Here is a 21,043-nt window from a genome sequence, read left to right as displayed (position 1 = left end):
TGACTTCCAGCTGTTCCCTTATTCATACTGGCTGAAGTTTTAGCTTCAACACTCAAACAGTTATTTTTAAAAGTCAGTAAGCCATAATGGTCTTTTAAGTTGGCCTTGCCAAATGCTTTCATTTTATAGAAGTATGGGTATGTAAATTATACTCCCAATTTTATAGGTTCTGAAATTTATCCTCCCAACTCATATGCTCTCTACCTTTTTCTGAAAGGATCTTCTCTCTATAAAATAGTAAACATGAGAGTAGAGCACAATGGGACAGGTTTTTTTTAAAGTCATTGTGTTAATTTTCCAAACACTGTTTATTAGACGACAGTTATATTTTCATTTATGTAAACATTTATGTGTGTATTTGACTTTGATTTTAAAATGTGTTTTTGTTTTTTCCTGTTAATTACATGGGGTTGGTTTTACATTTGATTTTCAAAGCGGAGACTTAATATCTAATGGAATATATTGCTGCAGTTGCCACCTAACTTGCCATTAGAGGGCAAATTAAATGATTAATCTAAAAACATGTAAAGAGATGAAAAGTTTCGTAGGTAAGTTCAGGTCATTCTCCCGTGTTCTCTCCACCTGGGAGGTGCCAGTGCTGTATTACATCCTGAGGGACTTGCGCTTCCAGCCGTGGGGCTGCTCTGCTAGGAGAAAAGAGCTCCTTTCATGATCCTCACTCCCAGACCACATGCTCTAGCGCACACAGCATTTATTTACTGTGTTAGTAGAGCTCTGTCGAGCTCTGGGAATTCCTGCTAGGTGTTTTTGGTGGGTCACTAGGAGCCAGAAATCCACTTCTCAAAATGGAAGAACACTGTCATTACTCTCTTGCTTTTGCCGTTGTGGATTTCAAGGTTGTTCTGGCTCAACCTTAGGTTAGTCATGTTATACTAGGGACAACATGCATCTCTCTCTTAGTTTTTATATCCAGTGACAATAAGATTTCCCATAGTTTAATGACAGTCTAAGATGTTAAGGGCAGGTCTACATTGTATGTAGATGTGGGAATGGATGGGCAGTGATTTCTCACGACAGTTCATGTTGGTGTAAACACAGGGTCTTCCCCTCCACCCCACGTCTTTCTTAACCTCAAATGAAAAGTTGTTAAGATTATAAATAGGTTAATATAGTATATGGGAGTTTAGCAAATGCTTGTTTGACCAGTATTGGAAATGCCATGCCATGAAACACAAATGGCAGCTTAAGTTGAGCAAGTTTGATAATGCATTAGCATCCTTCAGTCTAGTAATGAGGTTCTCATGCTCTCTCTCTCTCCTGTTTTTCATTTCCAGTGTTCTATTTAGGTGAGTTTTTTAATTCTGATTTTTCATTTAAGTTTTTTCTCGTCACCTCATGAACAGTTACCCTGAACAGATTGTCTCATTGTCTTAGAGAATGTCAAGCTCAGGTGCCTATTCAGGTGCTCATTGAACACTTGTTTTACTCAGCTCCTCATATATAAATGTTTATTTTTTCCTTTATTGTTGGTGTTTCCATTTGTTTCAAGTAAGCCTTCTGAAGATGATGACAATATTATGTTGCAGTCTTTCATTTGCTGTGTGTTATATAAAGCTTATATTTTATTTTGCTAGACAAGAAGATGCATTTTTTTTAATATGTGACAGTTTTATGTTGTTCTCATGGTTTAATTTCCTCCACCCAGCTAGGTAGGATGATAACATTCATCTATAATATTTCCCTCCCTTATAGGGCCAACATTGCCTAGACAAAATTCACAACTACCTGCTCAAGTTCAAAATGGCCCATCCCAAGAAGAGTTGGAAATCCAGAGAAGGTAAATCTATACATTTACACTTCCTTCTTTTGCAGCAGACCCAAAGGACACTGACAATACATTATGTCCTTCAGTTCTTTGAAATTGTGACTTCCGTTTTATCTGCTTTTTTGTAAAAAGCATACTTGTGGTACATCTAAAAATACATTGAATAGACTAAGGGTATAAAAGTGTCTGTTTCCTTCAGTAAGCCTTACTGTTTCTTTTCAGTATCAGTGTGTGTGTCTCACATGCACCTGTATACCCATGCATGTAGAAGTCAGAGGGCAACATCGGGTATCTTCAGTTGCTTTCCACATTATTTTTTCAAACAGTCTTTCACTGAACCCAGAGCAAGCTGATTCAGCTAGACTGGATCCATAGCAAGCTGCAGGAATCCTCATCCCCACCTCTGGGATTACAGACATGTACCATGTACTGGATTTTTTTTTTTTTCATGTGTACTGAGGATTGCACTAGAGGTAGACTTGAAATTATAACACAGTTTCATCCCTTCTCTGCCTTTTAGTAAAATCAAGTGTATAATATAACCTCATTTAGGGGTAGATTTTTCTGAATTAGCTAGACTAGACACATACACACACACACACACACACTCACACACGCACACACGCACACACGCACACACACACAATCACTAAGACAGTTTACATGGGGTTGGAAAGATTGCTTAATGGTTAAGAGCTATGGTTGTTCTTCTAGGACCCATGTGGCATCTGAAAGCTGTCTACAACTTCAGTTCTGGCTGGGGTCCAGTGCCCCCCTTTGGCTCCTGCAGGCTCTGCACACACACTGCACAGACATACAAGTAAACAAAACACCCACTCATACACATAAAATAAAAATAAATAGTTCTTTTTTAAAAAGCAGCATGTGCGGGGCAGTGGTGGCGCATGCCTTTAATCTCGGCACTTGGGAGGCAGAGGCAGGCGGATCTCTAAGTTCAGAAGCCAGCACATCCTTTCTTTTTGGTGCTTGCTTGTTGTTCATGTTAGTGAGTACTGAGAGGAAGCCCAGTTTAAGATATCTTCCCAGGCAAGGACAGTGGCATAGAACTGTGTTCTCAACACTTCGATGGCAGAGATGGGGGGTTCCAAATTCAAGGCTGAATTTTGATACTGTGTATACATGTGTGTTTGAACATAAATATACATTTGTATGAGCATACTAACTTCATTGTGGGTCAGTGCCTTTAGTATCTGTTTGAATTTGAGACCCTGTCTCAAAAAATAGTTTTATTTTCTACACAGCTTCATGAGAAGCTACTGAATGTTGTAGTCTGTTAAAAAGAGGGAAGAAATCAAGAATTGTGTAACATTGTTGGAATCTATGAGAAGAGGGATTGAACTTGAAAGAGTAATTCATAGCCTGGAAATAGCCTCCCTGCTTGGAATCAGGAAGCCTGTGGCCTCTTGATGCATTTGTCTGAAGGGAAGGAGAATACAATGAATAAGAAACCTGAGCATTTGACATGTTGAACCATATAAAGCAGTTGGATTACAGTTCTGATTGAGAGCTTGAAGTGATAAAGGATACATAGGGTTGATGCGGTGCTATAGAGGTGGGAAAAAGCTTAGGAAAATATTAGAAAATTTCCTTGGGAAATAAGTATGATGGATGAGCAAGGAAAATCAAGAAGGAATATTTCTTATATTTTTGATTGTGAGCCTAGCCTTTAATGACTGAGCCATCTCTCTAGTCGAAGAAGTGTTTCTAAATAAATTGCTGTGTTTAGAAACATGAAGTAAATGCAAGAATATTGAAAACTTAATTACTTCTATGGAAAGAAACCAGAAATAATGAGTATTGGTAAGATGCATTGTAATGCTGTTTGAGTTTTACACTAGACATTGCTTTTATAGGTTTATTTTTTTTAATCAGTATGAAGTTAGTTGGTAAAATAAATGTTTATTTTAAATATTAAAACTTGTTGACCTAATACCTTTGTTATACCATAATATAGGTTTCTACTCATGTGTCTATCATTCATTAAGTCAGTTTCTGGTTCCTACGCATTATTAATATTTGGCTCCCTTGGCTGTGATGGAAAAATATATTCTAAGAAACATGAGTCAGTCCTGTGCTTGTCTCAACATAGAGAATAATTTAGTTAATATCTATAAATAGCTTTCAGATCATCACTACTATCTGAAAGTTATAAAAGGGGGAGGGATAATAATCCCAGCACAGAACTGAGGAACTGGAGTAATGAAAGTGTACAGCACTCCCATTATCCTTCAGAGGCAGGATGGACCAAGAGCTGATCAGATTTTGTTGTAAGTATTGACTCTTGTCTCAGGAGCTTTGGAGCTTTGTGGCGTTAAAACTCAACTGTATTTTTATTTTATTTATTTCGTTTTTTTGTTTGTTTTTTTCGAGACAGGGTTTCTCTCTGTAGCTTTGGAGCCTGTCCTGGAACTCACTCTGTAGACCAGGCTGACCTTGAACTCACAGAAATCCTCCCGAGTGCTGGGATTAAAGGCATCCCCCCCCCCCCCCCCCCCCGCTTTTTTTGCTTTGTTTTTTAAACTAATAGATTAAATACCCACATTGTACATTAAAAAATATGTATCTACACCAGGTGTAGTAGTACATACCTTTAATCCCAGCACTTGGGAGACAGAAGCTGGTGGGTCAGTGTGAGTTCTAAGCCAGCTGGGGCTACATAGTGAGACCCTATCATCAATTGAAATCTATATTTACCAAACCACCATTCAAGGTGAAGATGAATAAAATGTGTCTTGACGTTTTATTTTATTTATATTTTACATGCTTCACAAGACTGTGTCTTAAGTAAACATAAAAATGCATGTTTGTGTGTGTGTGTGTGTGTGTGTGTGTGTGTGTGTGTGTGTGTGTGTGTATTTATATTTCATTGTGGCCAGTTCTTTCAGCATTTGTTTGCATTTGGGGTCTGCTGTTTTGGAGAAAAATATTTAGGTGATAGAAGAAAACTATATCTTTTACTCAATATATTTAAAATACTTTAATGGCCACAATAGTATTTGTTTATATTTATTTCTGAGAAAGGTTATGTAATTGTTTTCTCTGAAACATTCAAATTATTGAAAATCTATACTCAAAGAAAACAAGCCTGTTGGGATTTTCCCATGGCCTGGAATTCAGGCGCTTGTGCTTTAGTAAACTCTGGAAGTCATTCTGCTAATGGTGGAGACACCAATTAGGTGTATATGATCTCCAGGAAGAAGGGCTTCATGAATTACCGTACGCAAGCTAGTAGTGATGATCCTGAGGAAAGGAAGCTGTATAATCTTAGAGACTTCTTAAAAAGATTTGGGAATGTCTCACTTTGTAAGTTAAAACATTATAGTCAGATTTGTAAGCCATTCAGTATAGGTAGGAATTATTCATTTATTCATGCCACTGAGGATTTGTAAGTCAGAAAATTTGTGCTTGACACTTTTTTCAATTACATATACACATCATCTTTTCAGTGAGCAGGCTAACAGTACTATTCATTACTTCAAGCATCAGTCTCTTGAAGGTGTATCGTCTGTATACTTGAGTTTTCTATCAGTAAACTTGGAAGTATTCCCTGGCATTGTGCTTTTTTCCTTAGTGTAGACACTCCTAACTTTAATAGACTGGCAGTCCTTGGAGATTATTTTGACTGGTGGAGCAATCTTCTGAAGTCAGTATGTTCTTTTTATAAATGTCTTTATTCAGTACTGCTTCCAGACTCACACATCCATACCGAGCTTACCTGTGATGACTAAGAAGATCTACTTGCTCTGTGTTAAAAGCATTGTGTTGCTTAGAGAAACAGATGTTAACAGCCCTTTTTGGGGGGAGGGGGGCAGCAATTAGAATGGGGATGAACTGCAGTCAGAATACCATGTAGATCAGCTGTGGGCAGTGATTATATAATGTCAGTATAACCCTGAATATTGATTTAGCCAAGTTATTTTCTTATGGCTGTGTGTGTGTGTGTGTGTGTGTGTGTGTGTGTGTGTGTGTGTGTGTGTTGATGGTGGTTGTGAAAGGCTTTTGCCATTAGAAAATGGGTATCTAAAGATAAGACACAAGAATCAGGTAAAACAGGAAATGGGTAGGGACGTGTTAAGACTCCGGTAAGCTAATGTTTGTTTTGTTGTAAGCTTGATATATGTATGTGTGTATGTAGGGGTGTGTGTGTGTGTGTGAATGAAAAGAGACAGAAGCACAAAATGTAAATATCCTAAAAACCTACGTTTTTTCAAATTAGCAGTGGTCACTTTTCTTTTTTAAAAATTTATTTTTCAAGTGTGTGGGTGTTTTGCCTGATGGCCAGAAGAGGGTGTTGGATCTTCTAGAACTGGAGTTACAGATGATTGTGAACCAACATGTAGGTGCTGGGAATCAAAACTAGGTCCTCTGAAAGAGCAGCCAGTACTCAACAACTGAGCCATTTCCCTAGCTCCTAATTAAAATTTTAATACAAACCTTAGTTGAATATTTTCATTGTGTGCACATTATTGAAAAAATTGTCTTTAAAGATTCATTTATTATTATATACAGTGTCCTGGCTACACCAGGGTAAATTATGTCCTGCACTGGAGACTGCTTAAACTCAATTAAACAATGCTGTTGATATGCTCATGGCAGTTGAAGATGTCAGAATAAGGGTTTGGGGTAATTTTTCCGGTATGTATTGTGTCAAAGAAAAAGATTACAGAGTTGGGGTGAAATGACACTGATTTGGCTGAAAATTATGTTATAAATGTTATAAATGTTATAAATGTTATAAAATGTTATAAATGTTATAAAACAAAAGGTCTAGATGTTCATACCAAAATGTTAACTATAGTTACTATAGTTAAGAAATTTCAATGGTGTATAGTTTATTCCTCACTTAAGTGGGTTTATTTTCAATTCAGCAAATTTTTATTCAGCTATAGCTATGATCATTGTTTTTTCTCTGAAACTGCAACTTGTGCAGTTAATTTTTTTTTTTTTTCCAGATAGGGTTTGTGTGTGGTTTTGGTGCCTCTCCTGGATCTCGCTCTGTAGCCCAGGCTGGCCTCGAACTCACAGAGATCCGCCTGGCTCTGCCTCCCGAGTGCTGGGATTAAAGGCCTGTGCCACCACCGCCCGGCAAAATGTTACCTTTTTAAGAAAAGGAGATTACTTCGTTTTATAATTATTTCATCATCTGATTAATATAATGACTTGCTGATTAGCGTAGGAGGTTTATTTGCTGCTCTCCATTGGATCGAGCCCATGTGGCTGTCGAGAATTCGTTTCATTGCTATAAAGCACGAGGTGTCCGTCCGTAAGGAAGCCCTCTTTTGTGTGGAAGTAGTGAGCCCAGGTTCTATTTGTATGTATTCAATTTTTAATTTCAGGCAGCTGCAAGAACAGCAGCGACAGAAGGAGCTGGAGAGAGAGAGGATGGAGAGGGAACGGTTGGAGAGAGAACGGCTAGAGAGAGAGAGGATGGAGAGGGAGCGCCTGGAGCAGGAGCAGCTGGAGCGCCAGCGCCAGGAAAGGGAACACTTGGAGCGCCTGGAGCGGGAGAGGCTGGAGCGCCTGGAGCGGGAGAGGCAAGACCGAGAGCGCCTGGAGCAGCTGGAACAAGTGGAGTGGGAGCGGGAGCGCAGAGTGTCCAATGCTGGTAAGGAGCCTGCAGACTTGTGTCTCCTGCCTCGGAGCTGGGCGCGGCTCTGTGCAATCGGGAATTACCATGTTTCACACGTGCCGTGCGTGGGGATCGGCAGTGCAGCGTGGAGTTGGGATAAATACTCAGCAGTTATTGCTTCAGTGTTTCTTTTATTGCCTAGAAACCAAAAGAAAGCTCTTGGGAATTTTTATTCTGTCATTTTAATTCTTCTTGCTGCCCTAAAATTCAGCTATAAAGTGTGAATGTGTTTTTATGCAAAGATTTTTTTTATATAATGAACTTAGAAGATATTTCCCATGTGCAGTCGCTTAAAATTATCACACACTGTGTGTATCATGCGTCATGCAGCAAGAAGTTAGCTTGGTTATAGTTAGGTCTCTGAAGGAAAAATTAAAACAGATAAAAAATATTCTCAAAAATAACTAGTTATTTAAGCATTTTCTGGTATTGTGAAAATTAGCAATCTGGTGGAATTTATCCAGTGTCATAGAGGTTTATGATACGGTAAAGCTTAAGGGGTTGGGTGGTTATCAAAGAATTTTAATCTTTCTGAGCTACATCAGAAGCCAGTAGGTGTTCAGTATTGTCTAGTTGGTTAATTCACTGTTTTTAACTGCCTGATTGCCTGGAGTTAGAGCTGAGAAGATAGAAATGTCCACAGCACTGAGTTGGGTGCCCTTTCCCTGTGTTCTAGACATTTTGCCAGGTTGGAAACAACTCAGTTTATTCTGCTGTTTGTAATAATTTTGATGCTGTTTTAGTGGATTGAAATAATAAAAGTTAAGACTTTTCTTATGAAAAGTCTTTCTTATCCTTTTCTTATGAAAGATAGAGAATTAATCCACATATTTAAGAGGACTTATTTCATCCTCCTTCGGGCCTCAGAGTGTTTACACGCTAAGTGTTCTCAAGTGGAGACCGTGATTTGGCTAATTTTCTGGTACTAACTGTAGTCGACGACGTTGATGCATTTTGTCTGATTGCTGGTTTCGTGGCTTCACTAGCTCCCTTTTTCTCTCTCCTTTTTATCCTGTCCTTGGTGCTGCTTCCCACCTTCTGTCCAGCTCCATCTTCAGACAGCTCCCTGTGTAGCGCTCCACTTCCTGAGTATGCCAGTTGCCAGCCTCCTCCGGCACCTCCTCCATCATATGCTAAAGTCATCTCAGCTCCAGTGTCAGATGCCACTCCTGAGTACGCTGTAGTGACTGCTTTGCCACCTACTTCCACACCCCCTACACCACCACTGCGACACTCAGCGACACGTTTTGCAACATCTCTAGGTTCAGCCTTCCACCCTGTTCTTCCCCATTACGCCACAGTTCCTCGTCCTCTGAACAAAAACTCTCGACCTTCTTCTCCTGTGAACACACCCTCTTCTCAGCCTCCAGCTGCGAAGTCCTGTGCCTGGTCTACTTCCAATTTCTCGCCCCTCCCTCCATCTCCTCCGATAATGATTAGCAGCCCTCCTGGTAAAGCTACTGGCCCCAGGCCTGTCCTCCCCGTCTGTGTCTCCTCTCCCGTGCCCCAAATGCCTCCGTCACCGACAGCACCCAATGGGCTGCTGGACTCTGTAACATACCCAGTGTCTCCACCGCCTACCTCAGGGCCAGCAGCGCCGCCGCCTCCGCCGCCACCACCACCACCACCGCCGCCGCCACCGCCACCGCCGCTGCCTCCCCTCGCTTCTTCGCTCTCACACTGTGGATCACAGGCTTCTCCTCCTCCAGGCACCCCTCTTGCCTCAACTCCCTCATCCAAGCCCAGTGTTCTCCCTTCTCCCTCTGCAGCTGCCCCTGCCTCTGTGGAGACCCCTCTAAACCCTGAGCTGGGAGACTCCTCTGCTTCCGAGCCAGGCTTGCAGCAGGCAGCCTCTCAGCCGGCCGAGACGCCAACCCCACAGGGTAAGGCTTCCTTCACTACTGCTGCTGACCACTAGTCACTTCAGAGTAGTGTGTAGTGACAGCTTGGACTGCCTAGAAGAATGGATCGGATGCTTTTAATCATTGAGTATCTCTGTACCAAAGTACTACGTGGGGTTTTGTTGTTAATTTTAAAAATTGAAGGTGTTTGTTTTGTTTTGTTTTGTTTTGTTTTAAATCCTGGGGCCTTAACTGTATATAGCAATTTAGTATGGGAGATACCATATTAAACTTAAGTTTTTGGATCTTTTGAAGTAAGAATTGTAGAAGGTGCTACCTAATATTTAGGGGCCCTTATACTAATACATTTATCTTTAAACTTCATTAGGAAAACTTGGCCAGTTCATCTTCCATGCAGTAAATATGAGATCTAAGTACTTTCCTGGAGAGTTGGAGTCTGTGTCACAGATAAATCATCCCAGAGTTTGCCCTGGGGCACTTGCTCTAAGACCCCATTTCATTTTAGCTGCTTCTGTATTGAGCTCTCAGTGTTCGACTTTTCGAGAGGGTAGGACAGCCTCTGGGCTGTTGGCAGGCTTGGTGCTTGCCCCAAGAGCATTCCGTGGTCCAGATTGCAAGTAGTGGTGTAAGGGCCGCCAGAGAGTCTTTGAAAGTTTTCCCCACACACAAGCCCTGCTGCAAGGCAGCAAGAAAGGGACATAGAGCAGGAGGTGTGGAGGATGTACATGAAGATGACCTAGTTCTGTAAGGGGACACAGGATGGCCCTGCTTTTTGTTGTTTGGGAATATCCAGTGTAGTGAGGATGCTGAAAATAAATCCATGCTTATAGAAATAGCGTTACAGTCTAGATGCAAACGAACTCTTTGATGACGTCTTATCAGATTTTTCTAAAAGGTGAATCAAATTAGAACATGTGTAATTTAATGTCGTGATTGACATCTGATCAAGAGGCACCAGCAGCCTGACAAGGCTACCTGTCCTCCTGCTGTGGCTCAGAACCCAGTCTGCAGGACGGGACAGTTCACCTCCAGCCCTTCATTTCTCTGTGTGCCTCCGAAGTGACAGCGACTACCCAGTGTGCAAACTCAATTCTGTCTTTACAGAAGCAAAGATTGGCCCTTTTGAGTCTTAAGTAAATACTCATTAATTTGGTATTTTGATGTTAAGTAAATTCTTTACTCTGATTTTTTTTTTTTACAAGATTTGAATACTTATATTCCTACCTTGAGGGCTAAAACAGCTCTATACTTAAATTATTAATTATTTCTTGGGGAGTTTTGCCCCATATTAGTTCATTTTATTTCTTTAGTGATTCTCAACTTAGACTATGTGTTAAATTTACATCTAGAATCCCTCTAAGAAACTAAAACCCGAGACCCACTTCTCTACAGTTTTCATCTGTCTGTAAACAAACATCTTTTTGTCATCATAGTTAAGTATATTATCTCAGCATGGAAGGTTTTACATGGATTATCTTGGGTCTGTTATCTTAGGCAGTACTAACTCGTGTGTGTGTGTGTGTGTGTGTGTGTGTGTGTGTGTGTGTGTGTGTGTGTAACATTGAACATTGCATACTTTGCTAAAATAATGTAAGCCTTAGTTTTCAGATCCCTTGGAAGGGGTCTCCTTGGTTCTGTTACTAAGGGTCAAACACTAAATGGCTGTGTATACACTTTGGCTTTCAATTCTTGTCTCTTTTGTTAAGAACTAGTCTAGACTTTAAGTATTATGATAAATTAATCTCTTGTGTGCAGTGTCTGAGTCAGCTCACTTTAGAATGTCATTCTGTCTATCTGCTCCTGTAAAACAGTGATTTAGCTCTGCTGCTGACGACGGCTGTGTTGGCTTTTCTTCCTCTCAGGCCTTGTCTTGGGACCACCTGCACCTCCCCCACCCCCACCCCTCCCAACAGGCCCTACCTATGCCTCAGCTCTTCCTCCCCCCCCTGGGCCACCTCCACCACCTCCACTGCCATCTACTGGGCCTCCTCCACCTCCTCCCCCACCCCCTCTTCCTAATCAAGTTCCTCCCCCTCCTCCGCCCCCTCCCGCCCCGCCCCTCCCTGCATCTGGAATTTCCTCTGGACCCCTGTCAGAAGACAATCGCCCGTTGACTGGACTTGCAGCTGCGATTGCGGGAGCCAAACTTAGGAAAGTGTCTCGGGTAAATCACCAAGCTACTGAACCTCCAAACGTGTGTCTAACTGTTCCTAAGTGTCTACACCAGTGGAATTACTGTGCTCTGCTGATATGAACCCATCACTAACTTTACTGGTTCAAAACCAACCTAATGTAAAATTTAAGAACAGGTGTAAAGGTGGTTAGTGTGAAGAGTTTCTGAGACCCCATCGTCTCTAGATTTACTGTTAACATTTCACCACTGTTGTCTCGCTTTCTTTGAGTGTATCTTGTTTGCCACACACAGTCTCTAAATGGTTTGAGAGTAAGTCAAAAATACCATGTTCTGATTTTTCTATCTCAGTGTAAATCTGGAGGGGGATAGCTAATAATTTTTGTGGCATATTTTTTTCTAGTTCAAAATCATTTGTTAAATTTAATTGTAATGTCTCTTATTTTAACCTGTGACAGTTCCTCAATTTTTATTACCTTTTAAAATCACTGAAAGTTATTTTTTAAAATTATCTTTGAGTTTAGTTTATCATATTTCCCCCTTAGTATTCGATTCAGATTATATATTTGGGATGAGGGTAAAAAGAAATACCATCAGGATTGTGTCTTTTTCAGTGTATCACATGGAAAGGCAATTCTGTTTTCCCATTATCTGTGATCTTTAACAGAATTCCCATTTATATAAAGTCAACGTTATTCACTCTATTGGTTCTTCAAATTTAAAAAAAATATTTTTTTAAATCAATAATGATGTGTTCCTCTGTTTTGAATATGTTAGTAAACATTATCTACATAGGAAATTATTATGTGTGTGTTCTCACTAAGGTGGAGGATGGCTCTTTCCCAAGTGGAGGGAGTACTGTGGGTGTGAACTTGGCCTCATCCAAAACAGATGCTGGTCGTGGGAATGGACCCCTTCCTCTAGGGGGTAGCGGCTTAATGGAGGAGATGAGTGCCCTGCTGGCCAGGAGGTGAGACACATGACTGTAGTGGGTATGTCCAGAGTCAAGGACACTTTGATGATGTTGTCCTCTTCGTTCTTAGAACAAGAGTAGACAGACAGGCAGGCAGGCAGGCAGTCAAAGGTAGGTAGGTGACATAAAAATTTCTCATCAATTTGCCTTTCCAGGAGAAGAATTGCTGAAAAAGGGTCAACCATAGAAACAGAACAAAAAGAAGACAGAAGTGTAAGTGAACATAAAACCTCTGTACCTTGTGATACGGGACTCCAGCCCACCTTATTGAAACACTCATGTAAAGATGACTTAGTCTGAACTTAATTCACTTGAGCTTGTCTGCTTATCTCATTTCTAACTAGACAAGTATTAAAAATGCCTTGAGTGTTACGGATAAAATTACAATCTCATTCTTAGTGAATTGAGTTGTGTATGGAGAGTTGTGGAGAAGTACTGAAATTCAAACATACAAAGTTACTTCTGTTCTTACACCCACCTTTAAGTGAGTGAGTCGGTTCTTACGAGTTTTCTAATCTGTTAAGCTTCTCAATTTCTTTGTGCTAATGTAAGAGTAAAGAACTATATTAAAACAACAGTTGATGTGTCACCCTTGAGAACCCTGTGTTTATTAGCTGTGCCCCTTCCCCTCCATGTCCTCCTCCACATTTCAGCTGGGGGAACTTCTCTCACCTGTTCTGTGCTGGCACTCAACACAGCCATCATTGTTTTCCCTGGGCCATCTGGCCTCCTTTTGTAACATTCCTCAAATCCGTCTCGTATCAGGTTCCTAGCGATGGCTTAGTACAGGTTCTCAGGACTTACCAGAGAAATGGAATGCACATATTAGGAGCTTTGTGAAGACAGTAGGGAGAGAAGGAAGCAGTGTGAGCCAGAATGTAAGGAAAACGAGGTAGATGGCAGAAGGACCATGGGAGGAGAGCTTGTAAACCTAGCTGCAGAGAGTAGTATCTCTGGTGATGTGATGTGATGTTAGTGTGACTGTTTCTGTATATTTATTTAGGAAGATTCGGAGCCTGTAACTTCTAAGGCCTCTTCAACAAGTACACCTGGTAAGTTCAGGAGAACACTCCCTAAATGCTAATACTGTCCAATTAAAGTCTCTTTTCCCATGTTTGGACCAAGTGACTGCTTGCTCACCAAAAACGTTAAAGTGCTTTATGTATAATTGAAGGCAGTGACCTTTTTCCTGCCTTCTGTGATCTCAGAAATCAATGCTTTTCTTCCTGATACTGTGAAATCTGTTAAAACCGACATTTTTGCTCATGCTGCCTTGGCAAATATAGTGTGTGTGTATGTGTGTTCTTTGTGTTATAGACATGAGGTTATTCATTACAGGGTACTATTTTAAACAGTTCTTTGTAGCACGAACCTTAAAAGTTCTTATTAATAAAAACAAATCTGGAGCTGGGTATTGGGGTGAATGCTGGAAGATCAGAGAAGCAGAACAAGCCACAGATACCTCACCTGGCCAACTTCTCAGCTGATCCTGTTTCCTCAGACTGGAAGCTTCTGAGTCCTCATCCAGAATGAATCTCAGCTGAACTGCTGCTCAAAAGCCTAAAAGCTTAACCAGGCTAAAAGCTTCTAGTTCCTCGTCTTCACGCCTTATATATCTTTCTGCTTTCTGACATCACTTCCTGGGATTAAAGGTGTGAGTCACCATGCCTGGCTGTTTCCAGTGTGGCCTTGAACTCACAGAGATCCAGGTAGATCTCTGCCTCCCAAGTGATAGGATTAAAGGCGTGTGTGCCACAATTTTCTCACCTCTATATCTAGTGGCTGTTCTGTTCTGACCCCAGATAAGTTTATTAGGGTGCACAATATGTTGGGGAACACAATACCACCACAGTTCTTAGAAGAAGAAATGAAATGTACATATTAGGCTGCATTATAATATATTTCAAAACATTTTCAATTAGGGAAACAAACTCTCCCTTTCTGTGCAGCCATTGACTACGTGTAGTTCTTTGTTTGGGGTCTCGCCACGTGGAATTACCGGTCTGTGTTGGCATGTCAGCTGGTGATGTCACTGTGCTGGTCTTGTTCAAGTAACCATGTTGCTGAGATGTCCTGGATACAGCTTCCCTGTCATGTCTGGAGGATCCTATCAGCATCAGGCCTGGTCCTCTGGCTCTTAGAAGCTTCTCACCCTCTCAGCTGTGACTTTCCTGAACTTGAGAGATAGGTGTGTAGAGCAGCTGTATTAGCTGGGCGTGGCGCCACACAAGTCAGTCACTTATTCTCTGCACAGTGTGGATCCTTGTAATGGTTTCCATCTGTTGGGGGAAGAAAAAGGTGGCAGCTGTATTTATCTGTGGATATAAAGAAAAGTATTTAGTGTATAGTTAGAAATTATGCTGCTGTATGAAAGTGACGGTAGTGGGTTTTCCTCTTGGCTCATTTTCCCACTCCAAAAAAAATCCTTTTGACGTTGCATTGACTTACTCCTGTCATTAACACTGTGACTCCATGAACTAGTTTTCCACAGTTCACCTTGGTTTCTCTCTAAATGGAGCTTGTAATATTATTATCTTCATAATAATTTCAGTTGTTTGTAATCCACATATATGAAATCAGGATTTCATTTAGAAAGGTGTAGAGCTCCTTTTTCATCTGTTTCATTCAATTCTTAAAATTGACATTGTAGCCAAGCAGTGATGGCACGTACCTTTTATCCCAGCACCCGGGAGGCAGAGGCAGGCAGATCTCTGATTTCGAGGCCAGCCTGGTGTAGAAAGAGTTCAGGACAGCCAGGACTGTTACACAGAGAAACTTTGTCTGGGGGGTGGGGGCGGGGAACAACAACAACAACAAAGATTAAAAGGGTAACAGTAACCAGGCATGATAACACTTACCTGCAATTCCAGCATTTGGCAAACAGGCAGGAGGATTGCCACAAGTTAGAGACCAGCCTGGACTCTGTATATAATCCCAGGTTACCTTGAACTACAGTGAGAGACTGTGTCTCAAGCAACAAAACAGATGAACAAAAAGAGATTAACAGGGGCTTCTCCCTAATTGAGAGGACCTCACTCATCTGTTAAGGAGATGTTGGTACTGAATCTTAAAATTTTTTAGCTATTTTCACCGTTCTACCTGCATCTCTGTGGTAACAGTGTCTCAGTGGTGTCGCCCCCTTCCTGGTATTTCTTCCATCCTCCATTACTTGGATTAGTGTGTTTGATGTATTTCTTACTCCATCTTGGCCCCCTCTGGTTTTTTGATGTTCCCTTACTAACTCTGGAACCTGCCGTTCATGTGTTCATTGACAGAATGCCTTAGCTGTTTCCATACCTAAGGAAAAATTAAATGATGATGGAGTACAGGGAGATGAGTTGAAGGTTCTTCCCTTGGTACCAGCAATTCAGAGCCCGAAGCAGGGCTTCAAGGGAGTTTAAATTTAGTTGGCATACAGTTCGAAGGGACTATAAAGCTTCCTTCTGAGTGAAGATGTGCAGAAGCCACTTGAAGAGAGACAGTAGAAGATGAAACAAAGTTTCTTATATAAAAGTATATAGTGGGAGCATGACTCATAGATAAACTTGATTTGAATGTGACTCAAATGCTTTTCCTCTGTGACAAAGTCTCACTTTTGATTTTATCAAGTCACCCAGTCAGGTCAGTGACACAGCATCAGTGAATCGGCCAGTTTAGAAAAATCACATTCACAGCCCGTGTCCATTCCGTGTCCCCTAAGTCCCTAGAATTGACTGATTCCCGAGAGCTGTTTGAATGTATGTGAAACGTTGGAGTCTAGTGTAAACTGTGCTGATCGCTAAAGGCATCCTCTCTGCATCATCTTTATCACCACTCTCATTTGGGTTATTTAGATTTTATAATGTAAGGGGTTTTAAGGACGCTTACTCATTTCTTCTCACTTTTCTTTTTTTGTTTTGTTTTGTTTTGCTTTGCTTTTTTTTTTTTTTTTTTTTTTTTAGACAGGGTCTCATTATGTAGTCTTGGCTGCTTGGAACTCACTGAAGACCAGGATAGCCTCAAACTCAGAGCTCTTCCTGCCTCTACCTCCTGAATTTCTGTTTTAAGTTTTAAAATCATACAATTTAGAGTCCTCGCTGTTCAGAATTTAAATTTTGTATATGTATTACCACTGTGTGCATAGAATGGTAGTTCTTTCGTGCCTTGTTTTGCAATGGTTCTGGAAGGATCTGAGGTGTGTTTGCTTAATAACACTTATTTCTCGTTTGTGAAGAACCGACCAGAAAACCCTGGGAAAGAACAAACACAATGAATGGCAGTAAGTCGCCTGTCATCTCCAGGTACGGATTTGTTCTGTTTTATATTATAGATGTGTCTAAAGAGAAGTTAATACATGTCGTCATAGAAAGTTTTTAGTTGTACAAAGGAAAACATAAAAGCACCTATGAGCCATATATTGAACAACTACTGGATTCATATTTTTGCTACTCCTGATTATCTGATAAATTCTGCTGACACATTTGTTAATCAGATTTTTCGATATTTTAGGATATTTTTATCCCTTTTAACTTGTTTTTTTATTCAAATTAAAAGAAAACAGTAGTGCAGCAAATATTAAAATGCAACTATCACCCAAATTTAACAGACTTACATGTCTTATGTCTTTGCATCCATAATTTTTTTCTCTTAATAGTTTGAAAGAAACTTGCAAGTAAATGGTGTTTTAACCTAAATATTTTTGACAGCCTCCCAAAGAACCTAGGGCATCTCCAACATAACCAAAATAGAATTACTGCCCCAGAACAATTAAACATGGAACAGTAATGAAAATCTGATAGAGCTTTGACCAATAATTCTCCGATTAGTCTCTACATAGTTTTTAAAATATAATTTTAGAAGAAACTCTTATATTTTATATTGAAATTCAGCTAAGGATTACAAAGAATGTAAGAGAGCAAAAAAAAAAAAAGGTACATATTTGTTGTATCTCAGTTGAAACCTGTAATTGTGGGCTGGAGAGGTAGCCCAGTGGTTGCTCTAGTAGACCCAGGTTCAAGTCCTAGCCACCCACATGGTAGCCAACAACTGTCCGTAACTCCATTTCCTGGGGTTCCAATGCTGTTTTCTGGCCTGTGAAGGCACTGCATGCACATGTAGACATAGGTGTAAACAAAACACCCATTTGCATGTAATTCAGAAAATAAATAATTTAGGTGTGGTAGTGCACGCTTTTTAATCCCAACATCCATGAGACAGAGGCAAGCAGATCTCTGAGTTTGAGGCCAAACTAGACTACATAGTAAGTTCCAGGCCAGGTAAGACTACATAGTGAGACCCTGTCTTAAAAAATCAAATCAATCAAAAAGTAATAAATATCCAGAAATATTAAAACCAACATTTTTAATCATAGTCAAATTAGAAAAGATAGGCTTGCTGACCAGTCAAGAGCCCCTGTTTCCAAAAAATAAAATGGAGAGAGCAGTTGAGAAAAACACCTGTCATCAACCTCTGGCCTACACCCCCCCAACACACACACACACACACCACACACTCTCTGTCTCTCGGGGTGTGGCTCAGTTGTCAGAATGCACACACACCACACACACACACACACACACACACACACACACACACACACACCACACTCTCTTTGTCTCTCGGGTTGTGGCTCAGTTGTCAGAATGCACACCTAATATGCTCAGAGGCCTGAGTTCAGTGTCAGCACTGCATGAACTAACTGGACATGGTAGCATACACTTAAAATCCACTGAGGTGTAGGGGTTGGGGGTGAGACAGAAGAAAGTTCAAGGTTATATTCATCTACTTACTAAATTTGAGGTCAGCCTGGTCTACTGAAATCCTGTCTCCAAAAACAAAGAAAGATAGTGTCCATAAACAAACAGGACTGACTTATTTCTGAGTTAACTGTAGGTAAGAGTGTTGTGGTAAAAATACGTTGAGATGAATGATATCTAATATTGGAATGTTCCTATGGTTTTCATTAAAAATCTACTGACTTTATATTCATGATGGGAGGAAATGTTCTTTACATGCCTGGGAATAGTTAGTTTTGTATACATCAAGCTACGGATATTTTTCAGTCTGTTGCTTTGATATTTACTGAATAGGGATGTCTTTGCTTGTGTTTTGATCCTTGGTAAGTAGGTAGCTGCAGCCTACAAGAGTAGCCATTGTGTCATGTAAATTAGCACCAAAATTTAAAATGTAGTAAAATTGATATTTTAAGGATAATTAACACCTTTTATTTTTGTTTTGCTTGCTGTAACTAAAAGCCTATAAATCAGTAGCGTCGTGGGAATTATCTTTTAAAGTTCTATTGTATACCCTTTAAATGGTTTTTCCCCTTCATAGACGGGATTCTCCAAGGAAAAATCAGATTGTTTTTGACAACAGGTCCTATGATTCATTACACAGGTATCATCCTGCTGTGACTTTGTGATTTCAGACTTTTCAATAACATGTCCAGGGTAGGGCTGAGCTTTTTCTACCTGGATTGGTAATCACCACAAGGGAGACATTAGGAGGATGTTTCTTATTTTAACTGTAGTTTGAACATTTAATATAGAACCCTGCTACTGCTTGATAGTTGAATTCAGATGAACACAAATGATAGAAGTCAGATCATCTTATGGTGTTGGCGGCTTAAGCATTTCCCTTTGAAGGCCACTTTCTTCATGATTATATGACAAGGATTTTAAAGAATGGAATCAAAGACCCTCTGCTGCTCCTTCGATGTAGGAAAGGGGGTGTCTGTAACAATTTGGTACCTAGCATCTTGAGCACATTGTTTCTAGATGATCCCTAAGATTTTTTTTTTTTTTTTTTTTTAGTGGAAAAAAAAACCCAAACCTCAGAATATTAAAGACACGGGTCTGGGAGTAGGGCTCAGTGGTCATGTCCTCAGCACGCATAAGGGTTCAGCGTCTCCAGCACTGCCCTCCACCACCTTCCAAAGGGAGGGGCAGGATCTGCTTCTTTCTTAATTGAAAAAAGACAACAATTAAAAGTCTGTAGATGCTTTTCAGCAGTTTGTAGAATTAATTTGATAGAATAGGAAGTTAAATATTGCAGTATAGTCATTTTATAGGCAGTTGTCTAGGTAACAGTTTCCTAAAGTTAAGGAAAAAACACATACTTAAACATCTAATAAGCCCTCATGTTTTGTTATCAGTTGTAATAAAAACCTATAATTTAAAAGCAACAGATATAGAGAGGGGCATGGTATTATATGCCTGTAATCTTGGCACTTGGGATACTGAGGCAGAAATATAAATTAAGGGTATCCTGGACTATGTAATGAGACCTTGTTTCAGATAAATGAGCGAATGCATAAGCAACTGAAATATGTGCATTTTATTAGAAATACATTAATAGCTGGGTATGGTAGTACATGCCTTTAATCCCAGTACTTGGGAGTCAGAGACAGGTGGATCTCAGGATTTGGGGCCAGCCTGGTCTACAGAGTGAGTTCCAAGACAGAGAAACCCTATATCAAAAAAAAAAAAAAAAAGAAAGAAAGAAAGAAAAGAAATGAAAGAAAGAGAGAGAGAGAAGAAAAGGGGGCGGGGAGGACATACTTTAATATATGCCAAGCACACTCTGGAGGCTAAGAGAGGAGGATCTCTGTTTGAGGCCCGCCTGATCTACAGAGCAATGTTTCTCAACCTGTGGCTCACTACCCCTCTGGGGGCAAAATGACCCCTATTACAGGGGTCACATATCAGATACCCTGCACATTAGACATTTACATTACGATTCATAACAGTAGCCAAATTACAGTCATGAATAAGCAATAAATTTTTATTTATTTTATTTTATTTATTTTTTGAGACAAGATCTCACTATGTAGCTCTGACTGTCCGAGAATTCATTATGGAGAACAGGCTGGCCTCAAACTCACAGAGATCCGAGTGCCTCTGCCTCCCTGGTGCTAGGATTAAAGGCGTGTGCCATCACACCTAGCCATAATGAAAATAATTTTATGGTTGGGGGGTCACCAAAACATGAGGGAACTGTATTGAAGGGTTGCAGTATTAGGAAGATTAAGAGCCACTGACAGAGAGTTCCAGGACATCCAGGGCTACATAGAGAGACCCTATCTCAAAAGAAAAAATTACATTAATGTTATACGTCTATATTTTAAAATGGTCTTCAGGTCTACTGAACACATGAATTAAGTAATACATAGGGAGGATATCTGTCAGTAAGGAGTTCTGTAATTGGACTCTGGAGTTCTGTAATTGGACTCTGATCAAATTCTTATTTGCTAAAGTTACTTTTATACCACTGGTAATCAAAATTTGGCAGGTTTATTTATCAACCAGTCAATTTTTACAGTCCAGTCTTTTTGTTTCTTTGAGGAAGGCAAATTGTTCTTAACAAAACATTTATTAGGAAAATCTGCTAGAATATAGAGAAAAACAGTGCCTAACAACAAAGTCCTCTAAGATACTTTATTCTCACACCTAGTGTCAGGATGTTTCTTTAAAGTAAAAATAAAAAAAAAATTAAAAAGTGGTGATTACTCCTTTCCTTCAGTATGAAAAGTTCTCCCCCTTGAGTTAATTCTCGTTCGTGGTGGTAGTGGTGGTGGTGGTGGAGGTGGTGGTGATGGATTGCATGTTAGCATGAATTAAATTTTTTTAAAGTTGCATGTTTGCACAGTTGTTTATTAACATTC

The 21,043-nt window shown here is 40.2% G+C and overlaps 1 protein-coding gene across 17 annotated transcripts in view; it reads left to right on the top strand.

Moving 5' to 3' along the window:
* Enah (ENAH actin regulator) overlaps positions 1-21,043 on the top strand; it is a 110,570-nt gene that overhangs the window by 82,579 nt on the left and 6,948 nt on the right. For 4 of the 17 annotated variants that reach the window (XM_076548107.1, XM_076548108.1, XM_076548106.1 and 1 more), the window contains 9 exons: positions 1,714-1,798; positions 7,144-7,412; positions 8,483-9,319; positions 11,161-11,462; positions 12,254-12,399; positions 12,558-12,615; positions 13,406-13,454; positions 16,616-16,682; positions 18,715-18,777. In XM_076548107.1, the coding sequence (XP_076404222.1) occupies positions 1,714-1,798; positions 7,144-7,412; positions 8,483-9,319; positions 11,161-11,462; positions 12,254-12,399; positions 12,558-12,615; positions 13,406-13,454; positions 16,616-16,682; positions 18,715-18,777 (1,876 nt within the window). The remainder of the gene's footprint in view (positions 1-1,713; positions 1,799-7,143; positions 7,413-8,482; positions 9,320-11,160; positions 11,463-12,253; positions 12,400-12,557; positions 12,616-13,405; positions 13,455-16,615; positions 16,683-18,714; positions 18,778-21,043) is intronic. The other 13 variants (XM_076548109.1, XM_042258746.2, XM_042258745.2 and 10 more) reach the window with 5 other exon arrangements.

The sequence above is a fragment of the Peromyscus maniculatus genome, chromosome 11 (genome assembly GCF_049852395.1).
Source record: "Peromyscus maniculatus bairdii isolate BWxNUB_F1_BW_parent chromosome 11, HU_Pman_BW_mat_3.1, whole genome shotgun sequence".
NCBI classification, from domain to species: domain Eukaryota; kingdom Metazoa; phylum Chordata; class Mammalia; order Rodentia; family Cricetidae; genus Peromyscus; species Peromyscus maniculatus.
The sequence above is the reverse complement of the archived record's forward strand: the minus strand, read 5'-3'. Positions and strand labels throughout refer to the sequence as shown.